The sequence below is a fragment of the Artibeus jamaicensis genome, unplaced genomic scaffold, assembly GCF_021234435.1.
Source record: "Artibeus jamaicensis isolate MK-2021 breed Jamaican fruit bat unplaced genomic scaffold, CSHL_Jam_final contig_387, whole genome shotgun sequence".
NCBI lineage: Eukaryota > Metazoa > Chordata > Mammalia > Chiroptera > Phyllostomidae > Artibeus > Artibeus jamaicensis.
Window position 1 is genome coordinate 16817512 of NW_026521812.1, and position 13460 is coordinate 16830971.

Sequence of the window (13460 nt, forward strand, 5' to 3'; positions counted from 1 at the left end):
CTGGGAAGAGGTGACTGTTAACTGCACCCTGATCTGCCTGCCATCCAGCTCCACACCTGACATGCCAGTCTTCTGGATACACTTTTCAATTTCCATTTTCTGATCTTTCAGTTTTAAAATTCCAATCACCTTCATCTTTTCCCTCTCTCTTTCCTCCATCTGCAACCAGACACCATTGCAACTGATGCCTAGAATCAGGTCTGTTACTTGCTGCTCCCTGGGTATCACATTACCTGATATTCCCTATTTTTTCCTGGTTAACAGCCCTGTTCTGGAAATACAAGGCAGTGCCCACTAACATACTTCGTAAACTTCAACTCTATCATATGACATACCTGTGACATCATTACTGATGCTATTTTTCCACCATCCACATACCTTTTCTAGAGTGTTCTTCATAGTTTCACTTAATATATCCTATCCATCCTTCAAAGTTCCATGAACCTTCTCAAACTTACCTAAAGAATGTTGTTCCTTTGAATTGAAATTTAATACACTCAACTGATATGTAACCATAACTTCATGATACCTCTTATTTCATTCCCCAGTGCTATTATAACTATTGAGTAATCATTTAAACACTTCACATCTCTCTTCTTTCCAAATGATTTGTAAACTGATTGCATGGGGTCCTGTGGTCTCTGTGCACCAAGCCTTAGACAGAGTTAGCAGAACAGACAGAAAATTCTAATTCTGCCACTTTTGGGATGTCACGTGAGTCCAGCTGGAACTACAGGTGTGTTCTAAGCCACCTTGGGCAGTACGTATTATACAAGCCTGGTCTAAAGAACACAGAATATGGAAACAGCCAGGCCAAAGTAGCTCCTAAAGTTGGGGTGAGTATGCAACAAAGGACTGTGAGCCAAATATTAACTGAGATATGCAGAACCAGACAGTTCATCCCTTTTTCTACCCTGTCATCTTATAAATGTGTGCACTGCTTAGGTAGGGGCTCTAGAACAGTGCATCCCAGAGCAACCTATGACTTCAACCAGAAAATGAATGCAGATGACAACACCTGCCAGGGAAGTACAAATTTTGCTCCAGTCTGTACCAGTCACAGACCTTGAGATTAAATTTTGTTTTTGTGAGAGTAGGGGGCAAAGAAAGCTAGGATGAAAATTCACCCTCAGGATACAAAATCAGTTGCACTTTTATACACTGATGATAAACTATCAGAAAGGAAAACTAAGAAAACAACCCCATTTACATTTGCTTAAAAGAAAGAATCCTAGGAATAAATTCAACCAAGAATGTAAAAAAAAAACCTGTACTCAGAAAATTATAAGACACTAGAAAAAGAAATATAAGAAGATACAAATAAGCACATATTCTGTTTGTGGGTAGGAAGAATTAACATCATTAAAATGTCCATTCTCCAGGACCTGAAGAATATTAAACTAAGTGAAATAAGCCAGTCAGTAAAAGACAAATACCACATGATTCCACTTACATGTGCAAACTAATGAACAAAATAAACTGACAAACAAAATAGAAACAGAGGCACAGACACATCAGACTGACAGCTGTCGGAGGGGAGGAGGAAGGAGGACTTGGATGAAAGAAGATGAAGGGATTGGCCAAAGAACATACATGCATGACCCAGAGATGCAGACAACCACGTGGTGATGGCCTGAGGGGAGGGGGCTGCGTGGAGGTGGGCAAGGAGGGGAAAAGTGAAGACAACTGTAATAGTGTAAACAATGACAATTTTAAAAAAATTAAAAATAATAATAAATAAAATAAAGTGTTTATATTCCCCAAAGCAATCTATAGATTCAACACAGTTCCTACCGATGGCTTATTTCACAGAACTTGAACAAATATTGCAAACATTTATGTGAAACCACAAAAGACCCCAAGTAGACACAGCAATCTTGAGAAAGAAGAACAAAGTTGGAGGAATCACACTACCTGATATTAAACTATACTATAAGGCCAAAGGTCAATAATCAAAACAGCATAGTACTGGCATAAAAACAGACATATAAATTAATGGAACAGAATAAAGAGCCGAGAAATAAACCCACACTTTTATAGTCAATTCACATTTGACAAAGAAGGCAAAAACTTGTGATGGGGTAAAGATAATTTATTCAACAAATGGTGTTGGGAAAACTGGACTGATATGTGCAAGAAACTGAAACTAGACCGCCTTCTTCCACCACACATGAGAATAAACTCAAAATAGATTAAAGACTTAAATGTTAGACCTGAAACCATAACAATGCTAGAAGAAAACACAGGCAGTAAAATTTTGGACATTTCTTATAATATTATTTTTCTGATACATCTCCCCAAGCTAGAGAAATGAAAGAGAAAAAAAAAACAAATGGGACTTCATCAAACTAAAAGATTTTGCACAATAAAGAAACCATCAACAAAATAAAAAGACAACCCACTGAATGGTAGAACATATTTGCCAATAAGAACCTGATAAGGGGTTAATATCCAATGTTTATAAAGAACATATAAACCTTAACACCAGTAAAATAAATGATCCAATTAAAAAATGAGCAAAGGACCTGAATGAACACATCTCCAAAAAGAACATATAGATGACCAAGAGACATATGAAAAGATGTTCAACATCACTAATCATCAGAGAAATGCAAATTAAAACCACAATGAAATATCATCTCATACACATCCAAATAAGTCAACAAACAAGTGTTTGCAAGGATGTGGAGAAAAGGGAAGCTTCACGAATTGTTGGTGGGAATGCAGATTGGTGCAGCCACTGTGGAAAACAGTATGGAGTTAACTCTAAAAATAGAACTGACTTTTTACCTAGCAATTCCAGTTCTGGGAACATATCCAAAGAAAATCAAAATGAAACACTAATTTGAATGAATATATGGACCCCTATGTTCACTGCAGCATATTTATAATAGCCAAGATTTGGAAGCAGCCCACGTGTCTATCAGTGGATGAGTGGATAAAAAAAGCTGTGGTACATTTACACAGTGGAATACTACTGGGCTGTAAAAAAAAAATGAAATCTTACCCTTTGCGACAGCATAGATGGACCTGGATAGTATTATTCTAAGTGAAATAAGACAGTCAGAGAAAGACAAGTACCATATAATCTCACTCATATGTGGTATCTAATGAATAAAAAACCTAACAAACAAAACAGAAACTGTCTCATTGAGAACAGACTGACAACTATTGGGATTCAGGGGTGATATAAAAGGTGAAGAGATTAGCTCCCCCAAAAACCAACTCATAGACACAGACAATAACATGGTGATTAGCAGAAAAGGAAAGGGAGGTGGGGGAGGTAGAGGAGGGTAAAGGTAGGATAAATGATAATGGAAAGAGACTTGACTTAGGGTGGTGAACACACAATGTATTATAGAATTGTACACATGAAACCTTTATAATTTTATTCACCAATGTCATCCCAATAAATTCAGTAAAAAAGAAGATTCACCCTCTTAAGTAAGCAGCTTTCCTTAATACTATAAATCAAATTCCTATTCCCAGAGTGGCAACCAAATATAGTGAAAAGAGAATGAACTTTGAGTTTGACCAGAACTGAGTCCAAATCCCAAGTACCTTCCTTGAATGGTTGATGTGAGAATTAGATGAACTACGGACAAGAATCAGCATTTGTCAAATGCTCAACTGGTGTTACTTTTCCTCTAAGATCTAATCAAATGTGATAGTTGGCTAATACGACAAGAAAGAAAGCTAGACTTGAGGAAAGTCTGATGTTGGAGAATCTACAAAATGTTTATTTATTCTTATGAGGAATATAATTAAGCGTTAAATTCTTTTAGATTTGCTGCCTCCAAGTATATATTTAATATCCTCACAATTCACTGTGATTTTAGAGCTGCTTTTCTTAAATACAATCTTATTTAGTAATTTATGGATTTCCACAGAACTTGCAATTAAGTCAGAATTATAAGAACAGAGCAATTATGTTATACGTAAGGAAACACAGCTCCGCAACCCACAAACGTTACTTCCAGTTTGACCTAAGTGATCTATACTGGTTGTGTTAAGTCTTTAGAGAATGAAAGAGTACTGAGACAATGATGCACATCTGTGCAAGGAACACTCATTTCAAATAATAAGCCACCCATTTAGATATTAAAAACTCCATTTAGCCAGACTGGCTGTCTTCACTGTCAAAATTCTTTGGAAAAATCAATATTTACCAATGATCCTGTGCTATCGCAATATGGCTGGGATGGTCAAAAAGCCGTGATTAAATAACTTGCATGCTAATGTACCTAGCAGAAATGATGAAAGATGTGTCTCAATTCTCTGAGATGCCCTACATATTACTTCATCTCATAGGCTTCGTTAGGTTCAAGTATAAACATGTTCTAAGAATAGTCATAAAAATGCTTCGCTCATCACGTGGCAACCACCACTCATGTCAGCCTGGACAGCCCTCACGTACCTTGGTTCATCAGAACTAGGCTTCCTGTGAGCAAAGCCATGCAGTTGGTGGGCTGATGATTGTGCAGGTATTGAAATCCCCATCCTCTCCTGTACGAGGTTTCATACATATATCCTGAGGCATTGGCAATCACTTCAAGAAACCTCTCCTGCTGGGTCTTGCTCAGGTAGCTGTACAGGAAGTCATAGGCAGTGGCAAAACCAACCAGGGAGTGAGCAAGTGGGACTTCATCCCAGGGGGCATCCTTCACCAACCTGCAAAGAAACATAAGGCAGGCAAATGAGGGCAACAAGGCTCCCAGCTGTCATCACGCTTTTTAAGTGCCTATTACTCATGACTCAAGGGTACAACTGAAGATATGATCCAACAGGTTTAACCACACAGAATCAGCTTCCTTCTACATCAGACACAAGCACAAAGTTTATCTAATGTGAAAATTACAGAGTTAACATTTCTCTCAGAATTCCGGCAACATCAGGATGTTGAGAATTTTTATTGCTGTTTTTTTCTCTTGGTGGAGAGGTAGCAGAATCAAAAGAGATCTGAAGCCCATACCATGGAGGAGCAAGGCAAAATTCTCCAGCACACCCATTTAACTAGTGCTCCCCTTCCCCTTTTCACCAGCCTAAGAGGTTGTTCCAATGGCTGCCTTGCTAAAACTGTCAGATACGAATATCCTGTGTTATTCCCCATAGGCTGGTCCAGGCGAAGGTGCCATGTTCTATGTAAGTTTATGGCCTGTCAATCTGGACAGACCCACTTGGTCAACACCATGATGGAGAGAGTGGCTAAAACACTGATGTAAATGAGTGAAATAAACTGATTCTAACTATTTCTACATCTCATTCTTCTCAGAAAAGAAACTGCACTGCCTTTACTGGCTTTTTCGAGTATTTTTTAGAGAAGTTAAAAAGCTGATCTGTGAAGCATTAAAACTCATTTTTCTAGGAAGTCAAATTTCTGCTTGACTCGCTACGTTATTCAGCAAGTATTTTAATAGTGTGTGGCCTGCGCTAAACAGGAAGCTAAAAGGATCTGCCACAATCAGAGTTCTATGGTATTATCCAGAGAACCCTCCCCATCTGTTCAGGATGTATCTGAGTAATCTCCAAGAGAGGAAAGCAAATGAAGAGTGTGCTGTTCTTGTGGGAGGTGGAAGCAAGCTCTCAGTTAGGGATTAAACGAAAGCTTAACAATTCAATTCCATGAGCTCCTTTTGGCAATTTAGTAAAGCCTTAGTCTTTCTCAATGTGTTTTAAAATTCATGAGCTAAAATACATAGGGCTATAACGAAACCTATTACTCTGAAATATAATTATTAATACAGATTTTTTTTTAATTGTGATAAATACGAGGGAGAAGCCCCCTCCCCACCAAAAGCAAAAACAAAAACAGAAATATCTTCTGGAGGGCAGGCCCCTTGTACAGGCTTCCCCCATTAGGTGAATGTTACAGGAACTCATCTGCATCAGTGTACCACTGCATCAGTGTACCACTGCATCAGTGTATCAGCTGGCACCACTGGGAGAGGCTGCAGACGGCTTCAGTGCATCGTTTTTGAGGACTCTTCCGATGCGTCTGCCCATTTCATGATGGGTGATTTACGAGTGAACCTGCCCACACCACACTGTGTTCAGCAGTTTTCCCCCCAAAATGGCATGACCCCATGCCCCACCTTCCCTAATACCTAATCTCGACCCAAGAGACTTTTTTTTTTGGTTTCCTTGGATGAAAAAGTCTTCAAAGGGAAACATTTTGCCCATGTGGAAGAGGTGAAACAAAAAAATAGCAGAAGCACTAAAAGGCATCAAAAGTGATGAGTTCGAAAACTGTTTTGAACAGTGGACAAAATGCCGATAGGTGCATTACATCAAATGGAGAGTACTTCGAAGGTGACTGAAGTTTACAAATATATGAATAACACAATTTTTTATAAATAAATTCTGTTTTGGGGTGCCCCTGGCACTTTTTTATTGAATAATAAGATTTAACAGCAAGGATAGTAACTACCATAATTTAAAAGTAGTGATGAGCACAACAATATTTTGAGATGTCTATAATAACCGTAATATGGTATGAAAATATCCGTGATTGCTATGACAAAGTTACAGGTCCTCCCAATATTACTATGGTTGGTTATCTATATTTATAATTTGGAAGAAATGATAAACTTCAGTTACAATTAGTAACAATTAAAATACAATAGCATGTCTCTATAAACTGCACGTGTGTATGTATACTGCGTGTGTGTGTGTGTGTGTGTGTGTGTGTGTGTGTGTGTGTACTGCATGTGTATGTATGCCTTACTGGAATTTCAGTTCCGCAACAGCAGGGTTATTTTCCCTCTTTGTCGTATTCACTGCTGGATCCTCAATCCCACACCAGTGTCTAGCACATAGTAGACACTCAAAAAATATTTTTGTTAAAAGAAAAAAATGAAGGAACAAGTTTATAAAGCTAGGCCACACTGTTGACAATGAATATGCAATCATTATGAAATCAGAAATTTGGAGGAATCCCTTGGTATTTCAGAATAATATCAGTTTGGCTGTGCTGGTGATATAGACTGGGGCTAAAGTGACTAAGGTTGATGAATTCGTTAACCATTTGGTCACAAAGTCACCTTGCCAGTCAGCTGGCCAGTGTATACTGGTTGTAAACAGACTGTGAAGAGAATGAATTAAGTCCCTGCTTCTGACAATGGAGGGGAAACACTTCACACTGCAAGCTCACTGCCAGGAGTTAAGAACACAGTCTCCACTGACTCATGGTGATTGGTGAGCCGGGCAGAGAAGCCAACTCATGTGGTTCCCAGCTCCATGTTGCTACCCCATGTCATGCTGCATCTATAGGTGACAGCATATGCACCTAGCTGCAATAAAACTGACATCGATGAACTATGACCATCTACCAACCCCTGACACATCTGACTAACCAGTAAACTTATTTTTGTAGATAGGTCATTTAATATAGCCTCTTTCTTCAGGGAATATTATAATACAATTTCTGTGACAATTTCTAAGCTCCTGCATACAATTATTGCTCCCAAGCAGTTTTTAATTCAATAAAATACTAGTATACGGACATAAAATAGTTCACGGCACCACTGGGTTCATCACTACTAAGTCGTTACAAAATCTGGCCTGTAACAACTATATTTCTAAAAGGTTATCTAAATCCTTTACCAATGAAACCTTACCCAGCCTCAGATACAAAGTACAGTAATGGAAGAGAGAGTGTTTTACTGCCATGGAAACAAAGGGAATTTTCTTCCAGCTCACGGATGGCAGCAAAGAAACCGTCTTACGCAATACAATTCTGACCAGTGGTTAATCAGTTTAGTGGAATGGATGGTTAAGTGGGGAATCATTAAACAAGGAGGTCAGTATTAATTTATGAATTTTATTTTGGTTTAAAACACCTACATGTACACAGATTCACCATTATTTTGAAGGTGAGCTAAATGTCTTTCTTTGAATATAGTTGATTATCTACAGACTAGAGTCTCATTCTTCCTTCCTTCAAGAAACACATCATCACTATTTCTAGCTTTGTTTTCTCTATAATAAAGGGAGAAATTAATGATATGTTTAAAAGACTGTAGAATCCTTCCAGGTTTTTATGAGTTTTCCCCTAAACTTTTACAAATCTCATCCACACTAAATGATGACAGCAGTGTTTTACAGTAAGTCATTCCAAAGCATTGAGGGTGGTTTTTCAAACATTAATTCTTTTTATTTTTGAACACACTTACTCTATTTACATAATAGTATTACAATTGTGTAATTACAAGTATTAGTGAAACCGGCATCAACTGGTTTGAGAATAAATACAACTGCTATTTGCTAAGCAGGTAACTCTACTGGTGGGAAGAGAAATGAATGGACGTAACAGAGAATGGCCAGCCAGCCCGGCCCCTCCCGCCCCTCCTGGCCCCTCCCGCCCCTCCTGGCCCCTCCCGCCCCTCCTGGCCCGCTGTGAGAGTTTCTGCTCCCTCCAGCAAGGACTGGAGGTTAATTTCACTGGCAAGTCTGATAAGAGGAGGCAAGTTGGGAAAACCTTTAGTGTATTCTTCTTTTTATGAGCTATACTTTTCTCTCCTTAGAGAGATGTTCTTAAGTAAGGTCCATGGACCCCTTGGGTCTCCAAGCCTCTTTCAGGGGCTCCCCAAGTAAAAAGTTTTTCATAATAATATAAAGATGTTGTATGTTGACCTACGCACTGATGGAGCAAAACACTAATGGCTAAAAATGCTGGTGCCTTAGGAAAACTCCAGGCAGGGGCACCGAACTGCGCTAGTAATCCTTATATAATTTTTCACTGCTGCCATGCACTCTAAATTAAAACAACAACAACAAAAACAGTTTCCCTTAAGACTATCCTTGATAAAGTGGTACAATAATTAATTTTATAAAATCTTAACTCTTTGAGTGTATTTCTTACACTCTTTGAGTGTATGATGAAATGGGAAATATATTAAAAGCATGATGGACACATACCCACATGCAGTAACAGTCACAGAGAGAGAAACTGTGCACTGAGTTGGGATCTGAACTGGCTGCTTTTTTTCATGAAACGCCATTTTTACATGAGAAAATGGTCAACTAATAAACTAGAGTTATCTGGACTTGGGTATTTAAAATGACGCTTTGTAAAAAAATGAACAAGGAAGCTTTTCAGGTCAAGGAAAACTAAAAGTTTTGGTTGCCAATGACAAATTTTGAGCTTTCAAGTGAAAACAAGAATTTTGGTAAACTTCTATCCGCTACCATGAGCTTAAGAGCTTACTAATATATCATATAGTTATATAAAAGCAACTCTAAATAACTCATGGGTCAAAGAAGAAGTTGTAAGCACAATTATAAATCATCGCAAATGGCAATGGAAACACAACACATCTGAATCTGTAGAATACAGCTGACACAGTCCTTAGAGGAGACTTACGGTGCTACAAGTCTTAGAGCACAAAATAAAAAGGTATAACATTAACAGTCTGAGCTTCCAGCAGGAAAAGCAAATTAAATGAATAATATGGATTAGACAAAAATATATGTATATATGAAATACAAAACAGACAAGTAATAAGGGAAAAATCAACAAAGGCAAAACTGGTTCTCTGAAAATACAAATAACTGAATACAGATATTGAGAATATAAGTAACATCAACTGCATAATATTTAATTTCTATGCATTTGAAATTTTTCAAATTAAAAAGTTCAGGAAAAATGATAATTTATAAATGTTGGCTCTGACAGTAACTGATCAGTTATAATTCTGTGTATTTTTATGTATTTACCTTCTAAACTTCAATGTAAATTTTGTAACATGCAACATTAAAAACATGCCATCCATTTCAAACATAACATGATATATCAAGGGAAAGTAACTATTCTAGAACTGAGAATAAAGATCAAAAGATTTTCACATCAAGAGTTTCCCAAGGAAGGTTTAGCCAAATTGTTGTCAAACTTATGGTGCTTCGAACTGCCTCCGCCATCCCCCACAATACACTCACAGAGTGGATAATCAGCTATTTAGAACTTGTGGAAGGCAGAATAACAATCCGCTCAAGATGTCTATATCCTAATTCCCAGAATCTATGAATACCTTGCCTTCTATGGCAAAAGGAAGTTTGCAGAAGTGATCAGAGTAAGGACCTTGTGGTGGGGGCTTGTCCTAGACAATCTGGGTAAACCCAATCCAATCACATGGGTACTTAAAAAGCAAAGAATCTTTTCCAGCTGTGGTCAAAAAGAAATGTAACCGAAGTGGAAAAATCAGAGATGCGGTATTGTTAGCTTTGGAGATGGAGGAAGGAAGGCAAGAGAAAAGGAATTTATGCAGCCTCCAGAGGCTATAAAATGTCAAGGCAATAAACTCTGCCCTAGAGCTTCCAAAAAGGAACACAATCCTACTAACACCTTAATTTTAGTCCAGTGAGAGACCCACATTAGATTTCTAAGCTACAGAAATGTAAGCTAAGCCTGTGTTGTTTAAGTTACTAGGTTCATGGTAATTTGTGACAGCAACAATAGGAAACATGTAATACCTACTCTAATATATGAGTAGGCGCTCAATGACTAGCAGAGATTTAAGGAAATCCCTTAATAGAAGAGGTCCAAGTGAACAAAATGATAAATGCAGCAAATTAACAAAATGATAAAATTAAACTATGCAGGGAGGAAAAAATTTCAAAACAAAAAAGAACTCTTGAAAATGAAAAATAAGATGGCAGAAAGACAAATTCAATAGAAGGGCTAAAGGAAAGTTGAGGAAATATCGAGAAAGCAGGAAAATAAGACAAAAAAAGAAAGAAAAGAAAATGAAAGAATTGTCCCAAAAGGTTGAACAATTGAGTAAGAAAAGAGCCCCACCCCCAAACAAACAATCAGCAAGAAAAAACAATGGGGGGAAAAAATCAAACTATATCAAGACAATTTCCTAGAACTATAGGGCATGAGTTTTCACACTGCAATAGTCCATCAAGTTCATAGGATGTGAGTGAAAACAGACTCGTCCCTAACCAAGGCACATGATCCTACAATTCATAACACCGGTGACATAGAAAAGACCCTAAGAGCTTCAAAAAGAAAAATCAGCGTTCATTCAAAGTATCAAGAATCAGAGTGGAATCACACATCTCAAAAGGGCACTAGAAGCCAGAAGACCACAAAAACAGTACCACTGAAAATAAGAGACAATGTCCAGACTATAATTCCATACCCAGATAAGCTTCTACTTAAGCACCAGGGCAGAAAAAATAGATGCAGGCATCTGGGGTTGCAAAATGTACTTGTCTTCAATACTTCCTCTGGAAACTAGTGGAGAATTTCTCCACCAAAATTAAGGCGTATGACAAAAAGGAACATATGTGAGATCATGGCCAGGAGAGCCAATACCAGGCAACACCGGAGACCAAGTCGGCAGCTGTACGGAGGTAGATCACGGTGAGCCAAGTGGCTTTGGCAGTTACTTCTTTAAGATGAATTGTTACAAATAATGTCTTAAAAATGACGTCTTGTATGAATGGATTGAGAAGATTAACCCTCAGGTCTGGCTGGTAATAGTAATAAATGTATAGGAAACTAAGCAAGTAAAACAAGAAAGTTGTGCCCTGTCCTGTGTGACTCAGTAGACTGGAGCGTCATCCTGTAAACTGAAAGGTCAAATGTTTGATTCCTGGTCAAGGCACATGCCTAGATAGAGGGTTCAGTTCCAAGCTGGGGTGCATGCAAAGGACAACCAACTGACGTCTCTCACATCAGTGTTTCTCTCCCTCTCTTTTCTTCCCTTCCCCTCTCTCTAAAATCCGTGTGCATGTCCTTGCATGAGAATTTAAAAAGAAAGAAGGAAAGAAGCTAACCATCCTAGAGAAAACAAAAAGTGAGGTGCAAATTGAAAAGTGATCATTAAGTACATGCTATGGTTCAGTTGTCAATAGCTTTTGCCTTGTTAAAATACGCAAACACAATATTCATCTAGTTAAAATCACAACGTTTCCCTATCTATATTGGCAAGATGGAGGGACAAGAGCATACAGGTGTTGGTGATGGATGGTCTGTATGAGAGACAGGTGAGTGACCCATCTGTAAGCCCAGGAATGCCCAGGGCCACCTATGACCACCCAAAGTTAGGAGAGTGGCATGGGATTGTCATGGGACAATTTCTCCTGGAAGCCTCCAGGAAGACCCAATCCTGCTACACCTTGGTGTCAGACACCCAGCCGCCAGCACTGTGAGAGAATTAATGGGTTTCTTTTAAGACACCCCATCTGTGGTGCTTTGTTGCACCTGTCTTGGCCGTGAGCACACGCACCTTACGGAATCGACCCACCATCACAGTCTTCATGCCCCCACTATCTCCCTGCTGCCGCCTGCACACACACTGCCACTTATTTCAGAGAGCAATCCTCTAACATTCCGACAACACATGCAAAAAATTTCTTGCAGTGTAACATTTAAAAAGTGATAGATTAAACTGTCTCAATGGCAAAAACTGTACTCAAATTGGTAAATCGTGGCACCCTAATGATAGGAAAACATAAAAACAGAATGAGGTGGATCTTGAGGTGTTAGGTACATACAATGACACTTCATGCTTCCTTGTGGCCTCCTCGGTAAGGGTGGTATTTACACAAGATGCCCACTTTCTGATGCTTTATCAATTTTTTTCTTTTACAATATAACTTTTAAAGGTTTTTGCTGAAGTTACCTTTTTAAAACAGGGAGTTAACTGTGGCCTATTTTATTCTGGGCGCCAATAGGAAATAACAAACTGAAGAATTTATTCCACTCAGCCCTGGAAACCTGAAATGGAGTCATCAATCACAGACCTGCACTGTTTCCTAATGAAAAAAAGATGCTTCCTAGTATATTTTAGGAACAAGTACTCTGTAAACACTAAAAGTATGGAATAAAGTGGCCACCTCAAAGATCGAAGCGGTTTCCTCTCTGGAGATAGCCAAGATCAGGGGTATATTAAGAAGGGATTCTTTGAAAACAAATCGTGTTTATCAGAATGTTAGGCAGAGTTTCCAAAATATAAATTACAAGCTATTAACAGATTGTAAATAAACATAATGGGTTATGACAAGCATATTTTTAGTGTAATTTAATGAAATGAAATAGAATAGAAAATAGACTACAAAGCATGGTCTAAATGCAAGGGCTCATTTGTGCAACTTTTACTATTTACACATGTAGAGTTACAGTGATGTCTACATTGGGATGTGATGTCAACTTTAATTCTTATTGTGAGTCACAGTGAAAAAAGGTTTGAAAACCACTGTCTTAGAAAGTAAAGGTGACATGAAACAAGCAGTCCCTCAAATGCCTCCTGTAGGCAGAGGACCCGGACCCAGTTCCCTGTGTGGAGCTGGGTTGAGTCCTGGGCTTCCCAAAGCACTTTCTCAGAGCAGAGGATGTGGGGCCAGCACTGAGGCTGTGAGATCATCAGGAAGGAACCGAGACACCAGAGAAGTGCCAACTGCTCCAAGTAGAGGGCAGAAGGTGTTGTCTGATGAAGGCAGATAAGAAACACCAA

The 13460-nt window shown here is 38.5% G+C and overlaps 1 protein-coding gene across 8 annotated transcripts in view; it reads right to left on the minus strand.

Annotated features, from left to right (window-relative positions):
* DSE (dermatan sulfate epimerase) overlaps positions 1 to 13460 on the minus strand; it is a 60796-nt gene that overhangs the window by 8753 nt on the left and 38583 nt on the right. For 7 of the 8 annotated variants that reach the window (XM_037158108.2, XM_037158105.2, XM_053664848.1 and 4 more), the window contains one exon: positions 4418 to 4671. In XM_037158108.2, coding sequence (XP_037014003.2) covers positions 4418 to 4671 — 254 coding nt within the window. Of the gene's footprint in view, positions 1 to 4417; positions 4672 to 13460 lie in introns of those variants that run through there. The other variant, XM_037158110.2, reaches the window with a different exon arrangement.